Source organism: Empidonax traillii, unplaced genomic scaffold (assembly GCF_003031625.1).
Source record: "Empidonax traillii isolate 1590-97213 ecotype Southwest subspecies unplaced genomic scaffold, ASM303162v1 scaffold277:size2070623, whole genome shotgun sequence".
NCBI lineage: Eukaryota > Metazoa > Chordata > Aves > Passeriformes > Tyrannidae > Empidonax > Empidonax traillii.
The window spans coordinates 597787-625628 of NW_020955470.1; the positions used below are offsets into that span (position 1 = coordinate 597787).

Below are 27842 nucleotides of genomic sequence, written 5' to 3' on the forward strand. Positions count from 1 at the left end.
ATGGTATTTACATTTCTGATTTGCTTTTAGTTGCCTTAGAATGTGTCAATGTTCTCCAGACTTTCCTTCTCTAATTTCCATTTAAGACACACTAGACCATAGGACAGGCACAGTCAGAAGCAAGGTATTAAATGTTAGCCAAGTATAAAAGTCTCTAAAATACATAACCAGTATTTGTTATGTGATTATTTTAATAGTCAAATTGAAATTTGAAAACAAAGAGCAGCTTTCCTAGGAAAACAAATATAGCTGCAATGGAATTTTTCCTTAATCTTTCATATGACAATGCTTTCGTTTACACTTTCTAATATGCTCCCACTGTTAAACTGCTCACACCAAATAAAAGATTCTTGCTGCAGGCAAGTATATTACTACCTAACCAATAAAGCTGATAAGTGACAAGACATGGGAAAGAAAATGAAAAAAATTAACTGGAAATCTGTCAGAGAAGGTTGTGCACCACAACTATGAAATCTGAGACGAGAGCAGGTAAGTCCAGTCTCTCTCCACTTGAGTAACCAAAACACGAACATTTTGTCCTCATTAAGGGATATAGCTTAGAAAAAACATAACTGAGGATTCCTTAAATGTAGACCAGAAGATTGTTTTTTTCACTCCTAAAATTGCTTAGGAGACTAATTATTATGGCTCCTCCTATAATCTGCAGACTTACCACTGGAAAGCAGAGATAAGACAGTACATAGCTCAATTTTGAGACAATCAATAGAATGCAGGTGTGAGACGACATTTTAGAATCACATTACCATCCAGAAAGGTATTTCCAGTATGGACATGCAAGCATCATAAAAAATTCATTAAGAAGTTCAGGAATGAAGTCAGCAAACCTACTGACAGGAGAGATAAAAAGGTCAATGAAGGAGAACTACCATGACAATTAGAATTTAAAATATATTTTAAAAATGAGATTAAGGTAGCAAAACAAAAGGACTAACAAAGGAATCCGAGTTCTTGTTTATAAAAAACATTTGAGAATAAATGCCAGGGAGATGGAATAACTGTAATTTTTTTTTTTTTTTGCAAGATCATTGGATATAAATGTACCCCTATCCAGATCAGGAATTCCACTGCAGCTCCAGTCATGTCTCTAGCAGATAGGAGGGAAGGTGAGTCATAAAAACAACAGATGAGCAAAAAAAGCTGGAGACAGGATATTGAATGAGATCCACTTTTACTCCTGGCATAATAAAAAAACACTGAGGCAGTAAGGATGCATCAGTCATTTCCTTGGCATCAGCTAATAACCACTGTCAGAAGCAGCAAAAACACAGGGAAGGATTCCTGACAAACTTTTGTTGTTGCTGTTCAGATTACTACCCAGAAGGTTCATAAACACAAGAGACAGGTGACAAGAATTGGGCAGCTTTAAAAAAAAAACCTCATGCAACTCAATTAGCCTTTCATGGTTCTGTCCCTCTTTCTGCCCAGCACATGCTGGCCCTTTGCATTAACACCAGGTAAACCAGGGAATACTATCAGCTAAAAGGATATCCACCTGCCTCTGGAGGGGTTTGTACCACTCAACTCCCTTAAACAGTTCACAATGAGATCAAATGACTGTACTGGCCCATAAGCAGGACTAGGTATGACAACAGAGTGGCATGAACTGCCAAAGGACTCAAGACTGTCCAGTTGGAAACTAAAATTAGGATGTGAAATAACCAAAATAATCAGAAAAAAAAAAAAAAAAAAGTGAAGATATCTCTGTTCCTATTTCAGAGTAAAGCAACTCAGCCATTAATCTCTATTAACAACAAAGAACACACAGCTCATTACAGAAATATGCAGTTAGGAGTTCCAAATGGAAAGGCAGAAATAGAAGTTAAAAAAATGTTTAGAATACTCATGGGAATGAGGCATCCTTTACTAACATATAAAGCTGTACTGAGGTACTTCACCAAGGTAAAATATTTCACATATCTTAGAATGAATTCATAGGATCAAGTTTTCATCAAAATGTTAAACTTTAATGCTACCAACTTTAAAATTCACTTAATTAAAAAGCATTCCATAATGAATTGCTCTGCTTATAAGAATTTTAAACAGCTTTAGCAAGCGATTCCACAACCAGAGGATTTGTGGAGGCAAGCTGATGAAGAAGCAAGTTTATGGCAAAGAGAATCAGGAATTAAATATTAGCAGTGGTTGCTATGCTACAAAAAAGTTTGAAAATAAAGTCAAGGTGAGTCTTTTGTGGGGGTGAGAGGGGAGAGTGTAATTAAATAGCAAATTCCAAAGGTGATGGGGAACACTTGCCAAGCCACAGCTGAACACCAGGCTAATGTTTTCTTCCAGCAACTTTGCACGAAATCTAATAAACTTCTTTCACCTTGGATATTGGATATGCAATCTACATTTAGTGCCTTGGAAACACAGTTGACCCCAGAAGTACAAAGAGACTTTCATCAAATACTTTCTTTCAGTTGTATTCACACAAAATTATGCTCTAAGGTTTTTGCTTTACTCTGACAAAAACAGCTCTCTTGCCAACAGATAATTTTAGAACATTGCTCACATCTGACTAGTTAGTAACACTCAGGAGGATAAGGGCAACACACTGGTTAACTTTCTGAAAGAAATTAAAATAGTTCTACAGTAATTGTATAGTCTTTACCCTCGGCCTACAGAAGAATCAATTTAAGTAGTTTGTGGAGTAAAGAACATCCATCACTGAGAAAAGGGATACATTTTAACTGCAAAGGATACTTATTTTAAAAGATCCTTAACTTTCATAAAGACGGATGCAGGAGCTACCAACAATCAGCCATCTATTCTACAGACAGTTTCACAACATATTACAATTGTACTGCTCAACTTAAACAGAAATTAAGCATTTTCATAGTCTCATAGAGTCCTCTTCTGCTGTTACAGTAAACACTTCAGGTTTCAGTAATGACAGTCAACCTAAGGGGATATTAGAGTGCCTTATGAAACATGTTAATAGGAAATACTTGAGAAAGCAGTGCATTTGAATGCTGTTCTAGTACACTAACAACTTCCCTGGCAGATAAAGCTAAAATCTTCATTGAACAGCTTGTATTTGAGTGCAAACATAGGGAAAGCTCAAGCCCTCTCTAATATCTAGGTTTCCCACCCCTTGCACATATCTAATAAAGGCATTATCAGCACTTTATAACTGGTTATTTTAAGTTACTTCAAGGATGACTGGCAGTTCATTTTCCCACTTAATCTCTCTCCCACATCAGATTAGTAGAAGTCCATTTCCTAGCAGTGGCACAACTGTGCTTGGCTACAGCAGGGCCTGAAATGCACAAGGGCAGCGGGACAAACCACTGGCACTAAGACCACATCGCTTTGTGAGAACACAAATCACAGTGACCGACAGGTTTAGGTGCATCTCTTCTAGAACAGGGGTCCAACATCAGCAGCCTTCATTTAAGTCTGGTATTTTATTTTAATGCTAATTCATTGAATCATAGAGAGCTGGCTCATTAAAGAACCTGTGCTGCTGAACATCTAATATACCAGGTAATTGCAGACCTTTATGTCCCTAACTAGCCATTAGCCCAAACCAGTGTGGCCAATATTGTAACTGATGCCAAAAAACCTGTTACTATGTGGCATCCGACTGTGAAGGAGTCAAGGCCCAGAACAATTTGGAGAAACACAAAGCAAGCTCCTCACTAGTTGATATCATTTCAGATATATAGAATAGTCATATCTTAGTAAGAATGGATGAATAATTCTTTCTGTTGACCACAAGGTTTTTTCACTCTTGCGTGTTATCAGTAAGGATCAAAACCACAAAACCTTTCTTTGCTTAAGAAAACCTCAAATTGTGTCCTCAAGTATAGTAAATGCAATGCCCCAAAAAGTTTACATTAGCCTTACACAAGAGTAATTTCAAGTTTCAAGCTCTTCCTTGTTCAAAAGATACAGAAGTAAATCCAGCTCATAATACAAAACCATAAGAGGCCAACATGGAATACAATTCCTGTAAAATTAAAGTGCTGAGGTCTTTCTCTGGCATCTCCAGGACAGTATTTCCGAAGAACAGCCTTAGGTAATCATATATCATAGTAAAGAGACATGAATATTCAAGAAAGCATAATGACAGGGCCTGAGGGAACAGTATGAAGCTCAGTCAGGAGAGGTTTAGGTTTGATGTTAGGAAAAGGTTCTTCGCCCAGGGGATGGTTGGGCACTGAACAGGCTCCCCAGGGAAGTGGTCACAGAACCAAGCCTGACAGAGTTCCAGAAGCATATGAATGACACTCTCAGGCACACGGTGTGATTCTTGGGATGATGTGTGCAGGACCAAGGGTTGGACTTAATGATCCTTGTGGGTCCAACTCACTATATTCTATGCTTCTAAGTGTTAGAACCATTTCAACAGTGGTTGAAGTGGTTTCAATTCAGCCTCAGTGTTGGTACTATATATAGAACAGCTCATTCTGGAAAGAGAATATTTTTAAACAAATAATTTTTTTTATCCAAAGTTATTTTGAGATTATTCAAAGCCACAGTAAATCAAAAAACAAGTCAAGAAGAAATTTATCTAGAGAGTCAAAGTCAGAAGGAAAGAGTGGAATTTAATTAACAAGAGATATCCAGCAATTTTGAAGCAAAGGTCTTTGCAAGTGTCCAAGCCTATGAGAATGACTAGCACTACATGTGTCACGTCACAGTTACACTTCCCAGCAACCCAGAACTAGTTACCCTTATTCAGTCTTTCTTTATGGCTAGCATATATTCCTAGTAATCCAGGTTGTGAAGCACCCAGCCAGACATCTCTCCACTCAGCTGCTCTGGTTCCTGAGCATCCCACTGAGTGTGCCACACTGGGAAGCTGTGCCTGTGGTTTGTGGCTGTAGTTCCCATTTCAGAAAGGTACCAGAAATTGTGAAGAAATGCATTTTTGAATTGTTACAACAATACAAGATTAACAGTCAGCCCTAGAAATGCGTAAAAACTATCAAAAGCAACTAGCAAAAAATCCTAATTTTTTCTGTTTCTTCAATCAATTTCAAGATCAAGAACTATTCTCTAAACTTATAAGATGAAGACCTTATATTGTGAAAGAGTAAAACAGCCTAGATGTTTATACCACTCAAAACAATCTTTATTTTTACCACGTTACAAAAACTTCTCACTTCAGAAAATAAGAGCATTTTTTATTTTCACTTGAAAATTACGAATACAACAGTTTTCTTTATGACAGCTTGTATAAACACGTAAGTCAAGCACTACTTAATCTACTTTAAGAGTGATGGGTTTAGTTTAAGTAAATAATAATTGAGATAACTAGTGCTTTGCTGTAGACATTTTTCAGCACATACAGACTGTTCACTGAACAGGCTGCTCGCTTACACCCAGGAAAAACTCAATGCTGAATGTGGCCAAGGCCTGAGGCAGCCCCAGCCATAGATAAGAAGTTGCTTCCCCATCCAGTGGCTCCCCTTCGAGTAAGGCAAGGGATCAGGATGTGTATCCACATCCCTGCTACCCCATTTGTTATTTGAGGTTTTTGATCTGGTGGCTGGCGAGGACTTGTGCTGCAGCACTGAGCAGCTGAAGGGTGGCAATCCAGCTCTTTCTGCTGACTTAGGCAAGCAAACAGCAATTTCCAGCATGGAAGAATGGTTTTAAAATGACCCAGAAAGATTTGGCAGGGCTTATCTGCACAACCATTCATATGTGCCAGAAAGCCAGCATTACAAACAGTACGCAGTCTTTACCTGGTTAAAAAAAAACCCCAACAATCCCACGTCAAAAAACCCAAAACAAGAGTTGAGTGCTTCAAGGATTAGCAAGAATTTTCTGTGCAGAGAAATTTTATTTTCAGCATAAGAGAGAAATGATTTGAAAGCTCCATATAAAATGGATATTTCTTTTTAATTTTAAACTTTTGCTTATAAACCATTTTTTCTCTAGTTCTACTACAGAGGTGCGTTACCCAGCTTACAATAATTTTAAGTGAGGTGGCATCTGTGCAAACACAAACAAGCTTTGGAAGCTCAACCATAGCTCAGCTAAGAGTATGCCTTCAACTTACACCTGAAAGTCCTCTTCAGGTAAGACTGAAGAGTTAACCAGAAGTCCAGCAACTGACTCCAAACATGAAGCTTCAGATGAAGATGAGCAGAAGAACGCATTTTCTTACCTGCCACTTGCAATTAATTAAAAGGAAAATAAAAAATACAAAGACTGATCTCATTGCAAACTTAGTATTTTAGAGAAAAAAAGTAACACTGAATGAGTTCATTCACTATTCAGGAAAGCCATTCATAAAAATACTGTCTGTTTGGTTTATAATTCCCAGTAATTTCATGCTTGCCACGGGTAAATACATTGCAAACATCAACACAGAGAACTATACTTTTATATGAATTACTACATTTATTTATCCAGTTGTGCAAGAAACAGCATGATTCGCAGGAAGACATACCAGTTCTATGGTTTTATAACTATTGCTCTAAAAAATAAACAAAAGCCTTGTAAGCCTTCTATGGCCTAAGGTTTGATTTTAAAAAACTAAGTTTCAATTATATCTTTATAATGCAAGTAATATAACTATGGTTATAATGAAAATATACAAGTCACAGTGATTGCTCCGTTTTCTTCTACACTGGCAGTTTCATACACAAACAAGCTTGCGCCTACAAACACAAGTGATCCATACAGAGATAATAAAACATCTTTTTGACCATATGGGAAAATATTTGCAGTAATGGAGGTTGTGGGCGGTGGTGGAAATCAGCATAATACTTCTCCCTCAAGACACCTTCTGTGGCACACATGTTTTGCATGCTAGGAAGAGTAAGGGTGTTCCCAGTGCACATGGGTTAAGGCAACCTTGCTTTATGAGCAGCAGGTCAGCCTAAATGCTTAGCTTCCATGAATCCTTCTCCTTATGATCCGGAGTTTCCCTGCTACCAATGCAATAACATCTGATCAGTGCCAGTGCAATGCAGCTGTCACAGGAGAACATCCTGTGGAGGTAAATATCTTTTAAGTAAAGTGGTTACATCTCAGAGAGGGTTTTAATTGTTAGATCAAGGATCTTGCATTAGACTGTTCTTAGTAGAGGGATAAACCAGTTCTGAATGTCTTCAGGGCACACAGGTTTACTCATAGAAATGACTTGTGACTGCTCTCCTAGTCTATCTACAGGACTCATGGTGTGATACTTAAGCTGTCAAGGTTACTTTAAACTATTTTGGTGTGTATTTACTTCCATCAGTGGCTCATGCTGACAGAAAGGAAATGTTACAAGTGAAGAATGAAGCTGCTGTATTTGCAGGGAAAAAAAGAAAAAAGAAAAAAGCGAGACAGCAGTGTCAAGTGCCAAAGGAAAAAAAAAAAAAAAACAGATAAACTACTCCATTACCAACATCCAAAGGACAAAAAGCTGAGTAAGCCTCAGCTAACCAGAAGTGGGTGAATGCTGCAGGTGGGAAGAAATTACTGCTAAATTTTGTCAGGTAAATGAACTGCCCTGGGAAATGTTGCTCTCTTGACTTTCTGCTTTTGACAATTTGCAGTGCTCTAGACACATTGTAATGGACAGTCATCCTCCAAACAACAGATGTGACTCTGGTAAGAGGGCTGCTTCAAACAGATGCAAGAACTGCAGGTAAGAGCTCAGCCCCTGCAGTGGAGTTCTTTCCTGCCCTATTTTTCATTCTCCAGGCATGTTACTAGGGGAGGATTCAGGCAGAGCTCCAGGTCAGCCTACAGTGAAAGCTGGGCAAACACCAGGATGTTCTGTTAATTTATACAAGACCCTGGTAACTCCAGATAATCTAAAGATTAAAAGGAAATAAAGATGGGTATCTGAAGTGCCCTTCTGTAACTCAGTGCACTGTACTGATTCTCTGACCCAGCAGTCTGCTCTGTTGCCCCTACTCAGTGAGAAAACTGAAAACAAGAAATTTTAAAAATTAGGAGTTGAAAATTAAAAAAGCATACCTGAAAGTTCTATTCCAATTAACAGAGATGCAGCAAATATCCTTTTTAAGATAAAATCTGCCTTTCCTGTGACTTGCACACAAGCTGCAATAAATCAGTGTAACTGGCAAGATAACAAACCAGCCAATTAAACACTCCACTGGTTCAGTTTGCTGTCCCCCAGCCTCCAAGTGACCCAGCTTTTCTGTACTTGAGGCACAGGTACTACAGAGAGTCTCCTATAAATTTAACTCCTTCATATCTGTCCCCACTAAGAGTGGATTCCACCCTTAAAACTCAAAGCTTTGCAGTCCAAAATGAAGCCACATCCTCCTTTGAAGTGACAAGACATTCTCATTTAAGGTTCAAGCTTTAAGTGAACAGATTTATGCACAAGCTACCACCAAGAAACACAAATAAATCCAAAATCTTTCTGAAATACAAACTTTGCAAGTTCTGCACTTACAGCATTACTCCACTTCTACAGAGAAAAATTTAAAAAGAAATTTCCCTATTTGAGGATAACTAAAAATCCTAAGACCAGAGCAGGGAAGGAGCTCTCAATGCTCACAGGACTCTTTCTAAAGAAACACTATGAAGTAATTACTGTCTCCCATCTTGTTTTTCCCTATATCACATTTCACCTGATCTTTTAAAATTCATAAAGCAAGATTTAATTGAAAAATCAATTATGGTAAAACCTAGTTACATATAATTACATTTTCAATCAAAAGTAAAAATAATTACTTTATTTACACTTCTAAAACATTTTTGGTCTACTTCCTCTTTCTTATTTCCTCAAAACAAAAGGTAGGGACTGCTGACAATACTGCAGGAGAGCAGCATCAGAAGGCAGAATTAATTACTGACTCCAGAAGAATCATTAAACTGAGCACTAATAGAGTAAGTGTGAGTAGGATAGGAACCAGTTGTGATAGCTTCTAATGAAGCACCAGGAACAGGCAATGAAGAACAAAACAGTTCATAGGTGACTGGATCTCTGAATTACTCACTACCCCCTCCTACCTGCCCAGTTAGTACCCTTTATACTTGTGTGCACTAAGAAAATAATAAAACCACAGTATTTTCCCCATAAAATTTTACAGTCCATTGCAAAGCACACATGTGGATGACAGGCTTCTATGCAGATGATGTTGGGAAGAAGTCTCTACTCTAGCAGAACGTTACTCTTCCTGCTACCAAAGATGACCTCCTTAAGAACAGAATCCCCTTCCCTAATATCTCTAACCTATCACAGTACTACGACAGCTAGAAAAACTTCCCACAGATGGTGCTTCCAATGCAGTGTGTGCCTCCAGCAATTTAAATGTCTATTGCTCATTACCTTCAGATCCACCTTTCAATTACTGTCAAGTTCACATCCACATTCAGCTGCTCACTCTGAGTTAACACTGTTCTCCTTTCTTAGTTCAAAGCACTTTTTAACTGCTAATACATACAGACCATTTGAGTAGTGTTCCAATATACCATATCAGAAAACTCAAGCTTAGGTATAAATTACCAAAAGCATTTAGTGGCAAAGTCCTTTAACAACTCTTCTGCCAATTGCTTGTAAAGTACAGAACAGGCTCGTGGGAGTAACTGAGGAATAAGCAGTCAGTGATACAGCATGTCAGATTACATTCTGGAAGTTGAGCCTACATTACTCCACTGAGATACATCCTAAAATGCTTTTAGAGGTGGGTTGATTTTAGGCAATTTTTCTGTGCAATGACAAGTATGTGACAATTTGTATATATATGTATCTATCAATGCACGGTTTGCACTTCCATTTAAGAAGAATTACCTACAGTTACAAAGCCAAGTGGGAATTATGTAACAGCCATTAACTGTAATTGGTAACAAATAATTTACCTGCATTTCAGTAAGATCTGACTGTCAGGCTTTCCCAAGGCTAGATTTCCCTGACTGGTACCACCAACAGTACTGCCTGTCTAAAGGCCAAACACACAGCAAGGAAGGACAGAAGAGAGAAGAGATCTGACTGTAGAGGAAATTACCTAAGAAATTGAAAATCAGAATATGAAGTGCACTCAGAGAAATTGCAGTGTTGAACAGGTTATGACTGACAGAAATAAAGATTGGGTTTTTTTAAATAAGTCTAAGAATACCTTTTGAAGATGCAAACATCAGTTCCACTTTACAGAAGGAAAAAATGGAGGCATTAAGTACCACAGTCACTTGATGATCCAAATGCCAGAAAGTGACAAAGTCAAGAATAACAGATTGGGTTTATGTTTACTAAGCAAAAGACAGTGCATCAGACACTTGGGATCTCATATTGTGCAAGTCAGGTCTTTCAACAGTACAAAGACATTTTCCTATCCATAGAATCACAGAATGGTTTGGGTTGGAAGAAATCTTAAAGATTAGGTACTTCCACCTCACCTGCCATGGGATGGGCAGGGGCACCTTCCACCAGACCAGGTTACTCAGAGGCCCATCCAACCTGGCTTCAAACACCTCCAGGGATAGGGAATCCACAACTTCCCTGGGCAACCAGTTCCAGTGCCTCACCACCCTCACTGCAGTATTCAAAGTTAGAAAGGTTTCTGAATGGCAAAGTAAAACCACCACATCTACGTATTAACTTATTTTAACATAAAGAATTGATGTAATTAAAGCTTAAGACTGCAAAACTACATGACACAAAAAAAACTTCACGTTATGGCAAGATGCATTCAAGGCTACGTGTCTGTAGGTCTTCGTATCAGCTTGAAATAATATTCTTTTTCTTGCAAGAGTGTCCTTGCTATAACTGCTTCTAGAGCACACAAGCAAACTGTGTGGGTTCCAGGACCTGGAACACGCAAGCCAATTTGGTATTTGCAGTAGCAAAAGTTACATTATTTATAAAATAATGGCTACAGACCTTGTAACAGGACAAATTTCCAGAGTACAAAACATACAGAGCAAGGGTGAAAGTGAAATGCAGCAGACCAGACACTTCTTGGCATATTGTTGCTTCAGGGATGTATGTATTTTAGTGGCTGATAATGCATGACAAATAGAAATCCAAACCAAAGAACACTCAGAGCAACTGTGAAAAGCAGACAGAGTAAACCTAACACTTCTCAAACTATTATTGCTTTAGGGATACATGTATTTTAGTGCTGATAATGTAGGACAAATAGAAATCCAAACAAAGAGCCATGCATTGCTTCTGGATGATTCAGCAACACTGGGAACATATTTGTGTGAGACTGAGAAGCATGCACACAGGCATTTTTATGTTTTACTACAACTAGCTGAATCATTTGCTTTAAGCAAGAAAGAGAGCATTGCTGTAGGCAAAATACCATAGATGAATATAAGCATTAACAAATAAATATGATGTGTGTTATCTTCAAATATCAGTTTAAAAGTCTTACAAACTTCCCTAGAGAATCTGCTAAAGTTATATTTTTCAGTTGTAGCTCAGTGTGATATCCATATCTACCACCTTAGGTCTCTTGAAGTTCTCTCTCTTGCTAGTTACCCTGTGCAGGCATTAAAACACACAAATCCATATTATCTAAATCAGGAAACGTACATCCCTACTTCATAAAAATTTAACAAAAAAGAAAGGATTGAGCCAAGTACTGCATATTCCCACTGGATTAAAAAAAAATACAGAAGCAGAAAGAATGGCCCCATACCTCAATGCAGTTCTTCATGTCTTCTCCTGTCCTCCAGAGCACAACTGTAGAATCTGTTCCAAACACCCTAATCCTGAAAATCTGCACAACTGGTTCACAATATCCTCTTGCACATCCACCTTTAATCTCATTTTTATTCACCACAAAAATACACTCAACTCCTAATTAAAATATCCACCAATATAATTTTATTTCATTATTCAATTCTTCCTGTGCATGCACACACACATGGAGTTCTCCAGATGTCTGCACTCCTGCTTCCCAATGTGGTTGTCTAGAAGGATTGGATCAGACATTCCTCCTCACCAACACGGGTCAGGAAAGACAAGTATGGTAGACGAGTTACTGAGGTTCAAGTAGTGCTACTGCAGCACGCACACTTCCAGCTCCTCCTTCTATGCACAATTGCAAGAACTGTGGTTTTCCTATAACCCAGTCCGAGCTAGGTTCTCTCATAGGGGAAACTTGGGGATAATAAGCCATTTCAGCTAGATAAATTGAAAAACTGACTAGTCTGACTGCAGCAAAGTAGTTCATAAGAAGTCCTCATCACACTCAACAAGCACTGTTTCACTTCATGTATCCTGGAAAGAGTCTCTAGGAAGAAAAGCAGAATGAATTAGCACAGCTTGAGACAGCAGACCAACAGGCAGGCCAGGCTTGCCCTCATTCAACCAGCAAGCTGCCAGAGGGGTTTATGCCTCAACTACCTATCTAAACAGTCACACACACAAATCCATACTCAGGGATCGAAGATACAAGGTAGCATGTGACCAGAGGCTCTATTAATCAGCCAGAAACAGGCTAAGATTCTAGGAAAGGAACTCCAGAAAACATGCACACAGTCTCTCAGAAGTTTTACCGCTACAGGGTGAATTACTGAGAATTAACTTCTGAACAGATTAAATGCAACTATTCTAAACAGCTGGCTCAGATCTTGCTGAAGATCCAACTGGTATTACAGAGAACAGCCCTATTGCTCTTGAGCTATGAGGAAAAGCCTTCTGCATACTCCTGGGTTACAAGATCAGAGTAGTGTTTCCTCCTGTGCAAGGGAACACTCCACATCTAAGAGGATAATGATTAATAGCCCAGATAGTACTTAGGTGTCAGGCAAAGCAATTAACTTTGAATCAGGGAAAGGCCCTGCAGACTGATACAACAGACAGCTTTTGAATGAAGGGAAGGAGTAGGTGGGGACAGAGTAGGCAGAATCAAAGCCAAAACACAAACAGTATCTCTGCTTACTTTAAAGTCACCACCAGCAGACACAAAGGAAAGTAAAATAACAGCGCATGACCTAAAAAATATGCCTTGAAACTATAGCTTTTTCAGAAGCACACAGACTGTTAAACATGATAATATTTTGTTTAACCTAGTTAGTAAAAGTGCAGACAGGGGTCAGGAGCTGCAGGACAATAAGATGCACAGAAAAATCACATAGAGCATACAGGTGCAAACAAATGTTGTTCCCAGCCCAATAGGTACTATTTTATAAACAATACCATCTTGTCTAAGCTATCAAAGAATTCAGTAAACAATTTTAGGAAAGAATTTAGTACATTCGCATTCACTAAAAGAGTTGTCGTTATTTGTATAATGGTCTACTCAATGTGTGCCCACACTCTGCTGTATGCACCAATGATTTTTTCCAGGAACATGCCAGTCAATCATTACAAGGAAGGATCCGTGCTTTATTACTCCTCTTACCCAGGAACTACATACAGCACAAAGCCAGACCCAACTTATTGACTCAAAATATTATTATAGTGATTGAATTGCTAGGCTAAGGCGTCATGAATGCCTATGTACAAATCGACTTTTCTACCTCTATCTTCAAGATCCTGAAATTGCACAGGTGGCTTTGGACTTCCATTCATACCAAGCTGTTCCCATGTGAATTGGACTGGTGAGGTCAGCAGTGCTCATGATTAATGCAGGAGCAGGGAGTCTATGAGGCAAAAGACTTAGCTGAACTCCATAGTGAATAAAACCAGACTTACCTTTTCCCCTCAGGCAGATTCCCCATTCCTGTGCTGACATAGCTACTACTGACCTCAACAGTCCAATAACCAAGGACCTGTGAACAAACAAAAAAGGTCACTTATATGCCAATATTTGCTCAAGTGCATGCTTAAAGTACACACAGCCTAGGACTTAACCAGTACTTCCTCCATACTCACTGTGCTCTTGTTCATTCATTACCACACTGCCTTCCTCAGATATTAGACTCTCTACATCACAGCTACAACCAACAACCCTAAAAAAATTAAACAAATTAGAGAGCAAGTACTTAGTGGTGAGTCCCTACAATTTTATCTCCTTCATATATGGATTATATATCTCCTTTATCTATGGGTTAAACAAAACCTCCTAGGTGGGCAGCTACAAATAGAAAAGTAAGTTCAAAATAACAGTTAGGCAGAGTAAGTCCTCATACAACTAGGAACAGCAAACAAGGCATGATGACCTGGACCTTAATCACACCAAAAGTGCCATAAGAAGCAGTACTTCGTTCCTACTATCACATGTTGGACAAGATTCCAAAGGAGTACGAGTTTTGACTCAAGTTATTTGACTTTGGGATTCCAGTATACCATCCTCCATCAGCGATACCAGAACTCAGGCTCCCAGCTCTCCCCATTCCCAGTTAGATGTTAATACAGGTAGCAAAAACATTCCTTGTCTCCAGCACCTCATGTAGGCTCTGTACTTCTGTTATCTTTCTAGATTTCTGAAGTTGCTTCAATCTCATTGTCATGGCTTTCATCATAACGTATTTGGTTATCTACCATTTTTCCTATTAAAATCTCAGAAATAACTATTAGGTATATTTATTAGCTTCAATATGCAGTTTTTGCTTCCAACTTTCTATAGGTACCTTTAAAATAGTAGCTTTCTGTTCCTTCCATAATTCCTGATAATTTTTGTAATGGAATGGTGGAATGTGATGCCTATGCTACAACAGCAAAAGAAAAAATTGCAACATGCTCAGAAGTTAATTGTCTTCAACATCATGATCATCTAACTCTTCCTTAAAGAAATTAGTGAATCCTGACAGCCTATCCATTTCTGAATGTGCAGCTGATGAGAGAGTAAATCAACAAATCTATTTTCTCCGGGTTAAGCACTGCAAGTTCCTCCGGGATTAGAGCTGTAAAAAACTAGTGGGCCATACTGCTTGAATTTTGACAATATTGATTACAAACCCCACAGATAACTACCAAGTGCTGTAGTACCATTACATGTTTTGGACAAGAATCAATGGTAATTTTGGGGAGGAAATCAAAATTCAAATTATTGGTGCCTTCAAGTAGGCCTAGTTCAAAGTTCTTATTTGGTGAACCAAGAGCAGGAGTGCTAAAACTACAAAAACATACCTAGAAAACTATCAAGAGGTTACCAAGAGAGGTAGATTGTTCAAGGCTTTGTAGGGTTTCTATGACGTTCTAGCATAGAACAAGTATTTAAGTGTAGGAACAGGAGAGAACTTCTTATGAACAACCAAAAATTAAAATGCTTTTTCCATCGGCACATGGCAGCAATCACTCCCATAGATGTTTCTCACAGCAGTGCTCACCACAACATGTTCCCTATCTACAAGGCCACACACCCACAGCACGGGCAACACAACATGTGTAACCCCAGGTAGGTCCTTCTGCTCTTTCTACTTGGAACGTATTCCCCTGTATTTCCAAAGTATGACAGCAGAGTAGAAGACTTGTAGCTAAACACAAAGACATACCTAATACTCACAGCTGCTGGAGCGCAATCTTTTTCCAAAGTGATTATGTCCATAGACACAATAAAATCACAATTACTGGTTTTACTTCCCTTGCAAGGGAAGCAACAGTGGAGAAAATCATGTACATGAGGCTACTGAATGAATGAAAAGAGAAACAAAAGGATTGTTACTTCTTGTTTCTGCAGGCTAGCCTGCAGAAACTCCCACTTCTGGGAAAAGGCTTGAAAACTCTTGCCATAGGGCTTCCACTTAAGGCACAGGTTTCTAAGCTATTTAATTTTGTCTAGACTATGAAAATATGTGCAATGCCAGGTGACTCTAATTTTAGACACGCAAAAAGTTGCACGTCTCAATGAACATAACTTTTTTTCCCCCTTTTTTTGTAATCCACACAACTACTTCAATGTCTGAGCTCACTAACACATGGCCACATGAAGAACTTCAGTGAAAGTCCACCCAGGAGCAATCCCTAGGGAACATACAGGAATTTCAAAAAACAATGGGCTGTTTGAAGGGGAGGAACACAAAAAAGAAGTCTGTCCCCAGTTGCAGAAGAGGCAGGCACCCAGGCACCCTTGTTATTCGGTCCAGTAAGAGATCAACCCAAGGCAGGAGTGGGAACACACTGGCCAACACCACAGCTGAAAGAATGTTGTGGCCTATCCATCGCCAGACAGATCTGTGGGGAGTTCCAAGGTCACTGTGTGGCATTTCATCCACACCAGTAGCACATCTGTAAGGGACTTTTGAAGGAAGGAGGGACAGACTGTCTGAGCCAAGAAACCCAACTTCAGTGACTTGGTATATAAATAGTCAAAATGAGAAACCAACAACGAAAAATTCCCCTTCAGAACAGGCATTTGCTTTGAATAAAACCTTCATAAAACCAGTCTAAATCTGCCAACAGAGGAAGATCAGGCATTGAAAGAACAGGAATGTGTACTTTTAAGCCTTCATTTCTACAATTATCATATGCAAAATGTATTTTAGAAGACCTACAGAAAGGGAGATTAGCTGAAGTAGTGAAATGGCTACACACTCATCCAAAGCCATGTGACATAAGATTTTTATCTCTTGATACTTGTTCACAGGCATAATCATTGCAAAAAGAAAACAAAGGTTTCTCTGCTCCCCTAATTTTCAGCAGTCACTGTTTCTAGGCTTTCAGCAGATCCAGTGCAGACTCAGGCTCTTCACACCAGAAACATTGATTGTATAGGTCAGATGTCAAAACTCACCAACAAGGACCCATGAAACAATTTTGCAAACAAAGCTGTCCATCAGGCCCATTACAGCTCTGTGGTGCCAGCACGCAGCCCAGCCAGGATGGTTCAGTTTGAGTCCAGCCACCCTAAGTAGAAATCACCAATTTTCAGGAATTCCATAGGATTTGCAAAAAATTTACCATACTTTCAAGGGAAAAATCCCTAAGATTACTAAAATACTACATTTAAAATAAACCAATGTATTTGAAAATACAATATAAAACCCCACTGATAATGAGATAAGGAAAAAAGATAATTCAAATGCCCCCTTCTTTTCAGCATCTCCTTTCAGTGGTTTCTTTTTTTCATTGCTTCTCAGGATACAATTGGCAAAGCACAGACTAGTAGGCTCAGAACAAAAATTAAGTGCATGTTCTCACAGTGAACAAACAGCAGGAGACAGCAACCAGCACTTTGAATCTACTATTTTGACTGTGCTCAGATGTCCTGCCTTGTGCCTCTGCTGATGGGACTGGTGCTTCAGCCAAACAAGTTACTCAAGCCCAAGAGTTCCAGGTGAATGATTTGCTGTCTTCAGCATCATGGTAAGGGGATGTCACTGGTCTCCTGTTGCTGTAGCAAACAAAGTGCTTTGAAAATAAGCCCCCCTATGGTGCCCACGAGAATTTTTCAAGCTAGGTAAGGAAACTTGTGTTTAACCCTGCAAGTTTCCTTCAAGTTGCCTTTTTATCAGGAGTAAGCAGATCATAAACATTTCATTTTTATGTCTCATAGGAAATGGATGAGTTTTATTTTTTCCAAAATTAACAAAAATGCTTAGAATACAACAGGAATTATGTTTTGATAGAACAGTTTGACCAAGCACAGGGAAAACTATTTCACAAAATCCCCATGTTTTAGAGACATCATTTAGAAAAACAATGTCAAGATTTATTAATTAAGATTTATTAATAACAATAAAGGAGTTAGTGCTTGTCAACAAGACAGTGAACTGAGCGTAGCACTACGTATCCTGTCCAATGCACACAAAACTAGAGGACTTCAAAAGATACCGTTTTTCATCTTAAATTAATCCTGGTACCCTGCAAGATCACAGTTCCAGTCAGAAGCTAATGTATCCTTCCAGATGCTTTTGCACAAGAACAGATTAAGCTCTTAAGATACAGAGATCCAATTCTGCACGCACACAGTAATGTCAGTAGCTTCAGACCCTGGAAAGTTGGGTTAGCACCTCTGGGGAGTGACAGTAGAAGAGCTGATTCCAGCAACCCAGCAATTTGTCTCTCCATTCCCCTCCATCCCTACTGCCAGCTTATATTAACAAACCACTGTCTCCAGCACAAAAAATGGCCTATGAAACTCTGGACTGAAAATTACAAGGATCTGTCAGAAGCAGCACAGCATATTTGGGGGCTGAGGGCAACTCCAAAAGTACTGAGGTGAAAAAAACCTGGTGGACACAGTTATAAAACCAGATTGAAGCTTTAGAGCTTCCCATGGGGAGTTAGGGAGGGGGAATGAGAAGACGAATCTGTTTTTCCAAGATAAAAATAGGCATCATCTGAAAAAGCTCAGAAGTATACAAAAAAAGTAATAATAAAACCCAGCACATGTATCCTCATCTTTCATAGGCAACAGGTCATACCAATTACTTTCTAATATTTTCACAGTGTATCTGGCAGTCCAGCTGATGTGGTGGACCTTTACTTTAACACTGCAAAGAGAATACAGAGTTGGTATTATATGATTTGGTTAAATTTGGTTATTGTTGTTATTTGCTACTGAACCTTACTGTCAGTAGAAGGCAGTCCCACCAGGGGAGCCCTAAACCATATGCCAGCGCTTTTCACTCCTGTCTAATTCTGTGTACAATCTTGTTTCCTCTGCTCAGAAAATGACCTACATATGTACTAAAAAGATGCTACCAGGAACACTACATATGTCACATTCAAATACAGCCTTTAAAAAAAAAAATAAAGACAGACATTTTGAGTACAAAGCAAGCCCTGAGCAGGAGGTTCACATTGTGAGGATGTAACAAAGACAGAAGATAAGGCATCTAACCAGGCAGGTCCCCTTTGCACTGCAGACCCAGTAACATGCACATACTGTAGTCCTAAGCAACCATGCTTGGGTAGCACACGCATTAGGTAATGCCTAAGCCTCACACTGAGCAAGAAAACAAAACATTGAAAAGCTGATCATTAATTGAGCACCATTTATTCTGCATTCCAAACAAGACAGGAGAATCTAATCATCCACCTAATGATTGTGCACATCTTTCAGTTCTGGCCTGACCTCAGGCCCAAAGAAGAGCCAAGCGAAGGACGTGGCTTTCCTATCAAGCACACAAACTACAGCAGCCAACGCAGGACTAAACTATGCTGACCCTCAGTCCTGTACCAAGTGTGGCTGGGCACCCTCCAGCACCAGGCTGAGGCCTTCAGCATTATCAGATGAGAAGGTCCAATGACATTTATATTCCTAGTTAAGGTCATACAAAGTGCTACCGAGCACATGCAATCCAGTTTCTTCTATGTCTGAATTTTGCCCACAAGTGTTGCAACGAATATCTGTCCAAATGCTGCATTCCTGACATCTGGCTCACACAAACTGCTCCAGAGTCAGGGACACCCTCGGGAAGGGGCATGTGGGAAGGAATAATCGCCATAACCCTGCTCTTAAGCCATTTAGCCAGGAATTGTCATGAACTATGTATTCAGAAATTCAGACCTGAAAAGATCTAAGGATATTCTAAGCACATGCTGAACATGTTTTCCCATTTTATGTATTCTCTATATTTAGTATTTACACTGAGGGAAGGTGGAAGAGAAATGGAACATAACTGTTTCCACCATAAAAATATATTCAACATCTGCAATAAAAAGGATTTTGGGCTGTCCTTGAGAGAAGGTCTTTATTTTCCAGAAACATCTCTTTCTGTAATTGCTGAAAAGGACAGTTTTTCATCTCAAAGCATCTCTACAGAAAACAATAAGAAACAGACAAGACAGACAAATGAGAGATGTTCCTCATTTTAGCATATATCCTGTGGTTTTCATCCTTGAAAATTTAACTGTAGGCCTTTATAAATCACAGTCAGAAGAAAAATGGCCCTTTTCTCAAATGGGCAAACTCAGCACAGATCTGCCCTGTACCAGCAAGGACAGAAGGAAGTCCCATAGGTAGCCACCACATGTGCTTTTACAGCACCACAGTACTGCCCATAACACAGTAATTCATTTATTAAATGCAAGCAAACATATATTTCAGGAGCAGATGTCTTGATAGGCAATTTGCAGAGAGCTACAGGAAAGAGACCTCAAAAATGTCTAAAATTATACACAGTCAAGAAGTTTTTACTGGTTTTCAGGTAGGAAAGCATTCATAACACTACACCACTGCATCCTCACATTTTAGCAGTTCACACTATCACTGAAGTGTCACGTTACTGAGCAGACTTCTTACACCAACATTAGGAACTTCTGGGTTACTGTGGGTAGTAAAATGATAGTCAGAAGCCTCCAAGAGATGAAAGGAAAAGTTCCAGTTTCTAATGCCTTCATGAAATTATCCAGGCTCCCTCTGGTGGGGAATTTAATGTAGAGATTGTTGCAGTTTGCTACATGAGAACAGCTTTGAACCACTATGGGTTTTTTCTTCTTTAAAATAAACTGTGTTAGCCTTGGACTGCAATTCCTGGAGTCTCGTGTGATGCTTCACTACAGCAATTTAAGGCAAAGCTCTGTTTCTGGCCATATGTTCCATCACATAAAGAAGAGCAATCTTTGATTTAAAAAAAAAAAAAGGAGAAAACATCACAAAGGCACACAGTGTCTCTGTGCTCCAAAGTCCTCAGAAAATATCTCAGTTCTTCAACTCTCCAGAGCCCCAGCAGAACCACCACATCTGTCCCTGATGTGGACAGAGCCTAATGAGAGATTGCTCTCCCCAGACCACACAAGAGATCTACAGCTGTACAAAAGAACAACCTCTATCTCCCAATTTCCATTTCTGTGACTTATATCTTAACTATATTAAGCCCCAAGTCTCATATCTCTCCAACAATACCAGTGGCATTTATGTGCACCACTGTAAAACAATTCCAACATGTCCATGTATGTCTCTACAAGACACACTTACGTGAGTCAAGCAAACCATCCATCCCTTTCCTTTCTCTGCCCCTCGTGAAGTTGTCAGTGTAAACCAGCTACTGCCAAAGAACATGAGAAGCTTTACAAACACATAAAGATGTCAAATTTGATATTTTTAGTATCTACCACTAAATATATGTTCTACATATTTCCATCAAAATTCTTGTTATGCCACCTCATAGTGAAATTCAGTTTTCTTGTCTACTGAACTTTATAACAAATGCTATCAATATTCTGCAGTCTGAAGTCTTGATTAAATAAAAAAAAAATTCAGAGGTGGTATTTAAAAAATGAGAAAACCCATCCAACTTGGGGTAGGAAAACTGCAGCCTGAAGATGTCCCTTACTGCACAGGAAAACCAGCATGAGCCCTTTCACAGATGGAGTCAATTTTACTTTTGACAGCCCTCATTATGACTCACTAACTTTTTTTCCTTAATAAAACCATGAATCGCATCACAGCAAGTGCGTGTATAACAAGCCTGAGGATTCAAATATTTATTCAATGGCTAAGAAACAGAACTTTGCTCACTGGGGGGAAAAGAGTCTTAATTTGTCCTCATTCTTTTACATAGAAAGGGTTGCAAGATCACAAGAGAGACTCACTTTTCTCTTCCACCCCCCCTTTTTTTAATACCTACTATAGTCCAAGGATTCTGAATTATCTCACACAGCCCATCTTTGATGATGAGTATAATTCAGATTACTGTCTGACAGGATGGCAGCTTAAGCTCAAGAGTAACCAAAATTTGGAGGATATTTAGAGCATAGCTGGCACAGAAACCAGGCTCATGGGTTACAGGAAACAGCTGCCACTCCAAGTTCTTTGGGACAACTATAAAGTTTTACCCGAACCTACTACTTTTGCAAGTTACGCAATGCATATAGGAAGGCAATCAAAGAGCAGCAATTCATGTTCAGGATGCCATTAATGAAATCCAAAGCCTTCCAAAGCAAGCGTCATCTCATTTAGACCAGAGAGATTACTACCTCATTTTGTCCCAGAAGCACTCCTTTAGCGCCCAAGTGCCCAAGCAAAGCTGTGCAGGGGACCCGAATGGAGGTCTTCACAGTTCGAAAAGACAGGCGTGATCTCCTCGTCTCCCCTGACTTCCCAGAACCCCCTCAATTGCAAAGCCTGCGGTGTGCGCTGTTGACACTGACAGACCACCCGAAAGATGAAACTGCAGAAAGGACGCGAGACCATTCTCCTCGTACAGAAAAGAGACAACTCTCCCAAAAAAGGATCAGGACTACACCACCTGTAAGTAAAATCGAAGACGACAAGCACACACACCCGGCCCTCTCGCACACCTCACCGCGATCGCCACCGGACCCCGCTCCGGACCTGGCTCACCAAGCACTCCCCTCGCCAGCCCCCGAGCCCCGCACACCCCAGGGGCCGCTTAACCTTCTGCCCGTGGACTGCCCCACAGCAAGGGTAGATTTCTGCCCCGGTTAAACCTGCCCCGGGGGAGCTCTGCGCCCGGCGGGACAGGAGCCGGGTCCCCCCGGGGAGGGAGCCCAGCGGGACGGCGCGGCACTCACCGATGCCCAGCCCCACCACCACGCGTCCCGCCAGCAGCGTCTCCTTGTCGCGGGCGGCAGCCAGCACGCCGGCCCCCGCCGTGAAGAGGCCGCTGGCCAGCAGGATGCAGGGTCGGCGGCCGCACAGCCCGTTCAGGACGCCGCCGGCCAGGGCGGACAGGGCGGCGGCGCCCACCGTGCCGGAGACTAGCAGCTCCTGCCACAGCGCGTCCAGGTTGAGCTCCCTCTTCAGGAGGAGCAGCGCCCCCGACACCACGCCGGTGTCGTAGCCGAAGAGGAAGCCCCCCAGGGCGGAGAAGACCGACACCACGTAGACGAAGCCGGGGGTCTCGTCCTGCTGGAACTGCCGCCGCGCCGCCCGCTCCAGCTCGCCGCCCGACGCCGCGCTGTTGAGGCTGGAGCAGGACTCGGCGGCGATGAGGCTCCGCTCGCCTGCCGCCGCCGCCGCGCCCGAGCCGGCGGACCCGTCCGCCTGCCGCCGCCGCTTCTCGCCCATCAGGTTGCTCAGGCTCCGCAGCGTGTACTCCACATTGTCGCTGGCCTTGCGGGACATGGGACGGCCGCGGCGGCTCCCGCCCCGGCCGGGGGAGGGCAGGGGGCTGAGGCGGGCGGCTGCCGGGCTGCTCTGACCGCGGCGGCGGGGCTGCCGCTGCTGCCGGCGCTGCCTGTCCTCGGCGCGCCCGCCCCTCTCGGGCCGCGCTCAGACGGGTCGCATCATCCCCCCCGCCGCCGGGCGGACTTGAGGGGAAGTTGCCGCCGCTCCCAGCGCCCGGGCGGAGCTGGAGGCGGAGGCGGGCGGGGACAGCGGCGAGCACGGCCCGGCGGGCGCAGGGGGCGGGCCCGGCCCCCCTCCCGCTCCGCTCGGTGCGCGGCACGGGGCAGGCGCGGCCCGAGCGCCTGCGCACCGAGCGCCTCGCCGCGCGCGCTCCCGGGGCGCGGGCGGACGGCGGGGAAGGGAAGGGAGGAAGGAGGGAAGGAAACAGGGAAGTGCTGGGCGGGTGGGCCCCAGGCGAGCCCGGGGAACGGTCTCTCACACCTGGGCGGGGGTGTTCCTGCTGGCAGCCCCCGCCTGTGCCCGGTGGGAGGGCCGCCCCCCGGCGCGGTCCCCGCGCTGTGCGGGCAGCGCTGTCCGGGCGCTTGGCACACGGAAAGATCGGTCGCAGTTAACTTACTAACGGGGTCATTTGAGCGGAGACAGCGTTCAGCGTCCGCGTTTGCAGTTTTCTGAAGTGCTGGGTGACATTCCCCCACTGATTCCCTCTCTGTAGGTATTCAACCCCCACCTGGGCGCGTTCCTGTTTAACCTGCTGTCGGTGATCCTGTCTTGGCAGGGGTTGGACTAGATGATCTCCAGAGCTCCCTTTCAACTCTAACAATTCTGTGACGACAACAAAAAGAAAAAAGAAAACCAAAAACAAAACAAAAAAAAAAAAAAAAAAAAAAAAAAAAAAAAAAAAAAAAAAAAAAAAAAAAAAAAAGGGGGTGGGGGGCTAGTTTCCAGCAGTTGTTCAGAAAGGAACGGTTATGTTACCATACAGGAGCAGAGCTTGGAGCTTTTTCTCGTGTTTACGCTTGACGTAGAACACCACGTTTTGCTAATTCCGTTTTCAAACATACTTGGGATTTTCACCGGGATGATGAGCCCAGGGGATGCTGTCAGTGGGGAGAGGTGCCCGGCTCTGCAGGGCCCCGGACAGTCTGTGCCACCTGTGCACACGGAAGAGCCTCCTGGTGCAATACAGACCTTGTGGAAAAAGCAGACACAGCACAATATTACCATTTGTGTTCCATTGTATATATAATACTACATATATGCCATTAAACACGATCTCTCTTCTGACTTGACTGTCTTCTGTAAAGATCATCATAATGAGGCCAGCCAGTAGCTGGAGAATTTTGGTGATTAATTGGATCAGTTATTCCCAGCCCACACCTTGTGAGCGGTACTAGTCATAGCCATGTGAATTTAGAAATTAGATGAGGGAGCAAAGTCCAACATGGCCAGCTGCACACAGCCTCTTTGGTGCTTTGCCTCTGCCTCAAAGCAAGCTGTGACATGCTAATACTATGGTCCAGTTAATACCAACTCAATAATATAGTGAGTTGTAGTTACTAAAATGACTTACAATAACAGTTGTCTATGTAGTTAATCCACTTAAGAGACAGATGTGGCAGTGCATTTCAAAATACAATACGTCAGCTCCCACATTTGAGCATGTGAGAAGCCTGACCTAGGTCAAAATTAAGTGCATTAACATTCAACTATTTTTAATCAAGGTTTGGGTAATATGGCACAGGGCATTCCTTACTCTGGCAAAGACCATTAGGGGCCAACCCAGCATTAGAGCAAGAAACCGTTCCAGGTTGTAGCATCAGGAATGAAGTTATGTTGTGCTACATGGAACTGCCCCCTCAGATCTGGCAGTTCTCCACAAGCACACTGGCTTACATTTCTACAGCACCATCAGGAGAAAAGCTGTAACCTTCCAGAAGTCTCCAGACTTGCCTGACAAGCACCACACTCAATAGTTTTTTCATGTAAGCCCCAAATAAAAATGCAGGACACAGTGCATTACACAGAAAGCATTCACACCAAATCCCTAGCCAGCAGGAAGGAATGCTTTCACAGAATATTGTCAAAACATCTGGCTGTCACAAAAACAACCTGTCTTTTTAACAGTCACCTCAGAAGCTGGAGGCACTCTGTGTGTTGCAGTTAATAGAGACTCAAGAGAGCTAACAAAAAGCTTTTATTTTTTCCATTGCTGGCCCAACACAATCACAGACATAATTTCTCATCAGATCATGCTGTCAAGTTTATCTCTTAAAAGGATTCTGTGAAGAAATGCAACAAAAAGTTCAGCTGTGGGATGCACTACACTGAAGACTGACTTCATGAGAAAGAGAGAGGATGTTTGGTTTGTAGATTTTCATTATTATGATCATTTCTTCGTAGTACTGGATTTCATGATAAGAGCTGACTTATAAACAATTTCACAATAATGCAAAATGCAGTAGGTATGATTAGTAATCTAAGATGGGGGGTCAAATCCAAAGAAGGATTTAGGTGGATTTTAGGCATGATGTTATGCTTTCAAGAGATTAAATGTTTAATTGAAACACTGTTTAGATTCACAGCACTGCCTCATTCTCTCTTTTAAGGTGAGTTTGCACAGTTGTTTTTCAGGTGATGTTGTGAACTAGATCAGAAAGCTAGTCCAGCTTTAAGAAACTCAATTTTTTGTGTTTCACAGAGAGCAGGAATAATCACAGGATTTTACTGGGTTTATGTTGTTGATACATGGCATACATCAGAAAATGTCTTCCAGGAAACTACTGAGACTTTGTACATGTGCCCAGAACTCTGCCAGACCTGAATAGCTGGGAGTAAGCTCCTGTCTCTTTGTTGGCGCTCAGAAGCGGGTGGATGAGTGCCGAAATCTCCTGGGGACTTTAAACCAGCCAAGAGGCACAGAGAGATGCTGTAGGTCTGTTGTTTGATAGCCTGATGGTTGATAGCCTCACCCAGCAAGTGGGAGGCCAGATTCTTGGATTTGGTTCAGCCCAGGAGGATTGAAATCTCTCACCTCTCAAGAAGACTGTAGGTTAAATGGGGAAAAGATGGATTTTTAAAGGAAATTGGGTTGCGGTGCAGACAAGAATGTAGGAGCTGTTGGGCTAGACAGACAGCAAGGGAGAAAAGGATGTGACTCTGTGGCAAAAGAAGGTTCAGCCCTATCAGTGGTGGTTCTATTCTTCACATAAAACTGTGGCTGCACCAAAAAAACCCAAGAGCAATACAAGGAGCAGACCTCCAAACCAAGAATTTTTCCCATCTCAGTCAGTGCTGGGGCTTTAGTCTCATGTGCATTTTAACAATACAGTGTGCAACCTCTTGTGTTTTTAGGCTCTAAAATAATTTCTTTTTTGTTACTGTTATGATGCCTTAAATGCTGTTAAGCAGCCTGCTCTGATAGTCAATTATTTTGCCACAAATAGAGTTGCTGTGTGAGTTGAGAAATACCACTGTGCTGGGCTGAGCAAAATTGCTTGACTGAATATGCAAAAAAAAGATCAGCAAATATAGTTTATAATAGAAGCTTATATAATGTCTGAAACCTTGACAAAGCAGTAATAGTAGTGACAGAAACTCTTCTTACAAGTTAAGTTTGCTTCCAGGTCTTCTCAAGGTTCAGAAACCTTTTCTCTACACAGAATTACACATTATCAGTATGCCAAAGAATATGGTGGGGTACTACTTTATACGAAAAGTATTCTCCCTGCTGAGAAGACACAAACTCTGACCCTTGATCACATCAGTTTGTTGATTTTGCAGATATGTGTTGGTAATACAAGGTTGGGACTAGAAGGAATACTCTAGTGTAAAAGAGAAGAACAGGGTCTGAAAATAGGAGTTTAGAAATAATTTTAAATAAGCCATGTATTGCCATAAACCTTCCTTTTGTTCCAAAGTTCATCCTATTGCAACATTGTTTGGTCTCTTTGGAAAGGAGACACTTTCAGATACATTCTGTAGTTTTCTGGTCCCCATATGACACCCCTTCTCCAGCTATTTCCTCAATCTTGACAGAGTTGTTGATTTATCTGAACGTACCTATCTCTGAGCTCTCAATACAGTTTTGGTTGTTTGTAATTCTTCCAGTGTTTGCTTTGGGTTTTCCCTTATATGTACAGATCCTGATTAGACCCTACTCCAATACCTCAACAGAAGTCACCTTTCATCTACATAATTTCTTCTCAGTTGGATGCTGTTATGGGGGATTTTCATTCCAGGCTGTCCTGGTCTGCAACGTGACTTTCAGCCTATTATTTACCTTCTACTGCAATTATGTGAAGCTGTAAACTGGGACATCACTGTTGACCTCCTCTGTAAAATCTTTTCAAAATGAATGTAAATCAGAATTTTTTAGCAAAGAACCTACCAGCATCATGCATTTAACCCTACTGGTCAAGTGTTAAGAGATAAATTGCTTAACAAGTAGGAAGAGTTACAGTCTTAGCGCTGGAGAAGGATGTGGATGATGGTGATTGCAGAAAGAAGCTGACAAACTGTGGGATGACGCATTCCTTGCCTGACAGGCAGAGCTGGCACCAGTACAGCTAAGGTTGCCTAAGACGTCAATCACAGGCTCTTTTAATCCCAGGTAACTTTACCAAAGTAGCCATTTGAGCTCACATTTTGCATAATTGCACTCTCTCTCATGCTAAATATCTGAATTCCAGCAAGCCCACTGCAGACCCATTGAAAATGCAATTGTAGAAAACACATGGGGCTTGAAGTTGAATTTTTCTCTCTATTTTTAAGATCTCCAGCTTTTTCATGCTTTAGAGCAGGGACTCGATTTTTGGCAGGAGAACAGTTCCTTTCTGCCTTTGGCTGTCAAAAGGAAGATCTAATGAGATTTGACTGAAACAGAGTCTCGGGTAGAGTCAGCAGCAACACGTGTGAGAACGTGCTGCTAAATCCAGCGTGCCCCGAGCAGCCACTGAACAGAGAGCTGTGCACTGATCTCTGCACAGGCGTCCAGGGGTGAGAGTCAGGCAGCCCATTTAGATGCAT

At 41.6% G+C, this 27842-nt stretch overlaps 1 protein-coding gene across 1 annotated transcript in view; it reads right to left on the reverse strand.

Annotated features, from left to right (window-relative positions):
• SLC2A13 (solute carrier family 2 member 13) overlaps positions 1-23049 on the reverse strand; it is a 145450-nt gene extending 122401 nt beyond the window's left edge. Inside the window, exon 1 of the mRNA XM_027890091.1 lies at positions 22262-23049. Within this exon, the coding sequence (XP_027745892.1) occupies positions 22262-22814 (553 nt within the window). The 5' untranslated portion in view covers positions 22815-23049. The remainder of the gene's footprint in view (positions 1-22261) is intronic.
• Positions 23050-27842: the final 4793 nt, after the last annotated feature.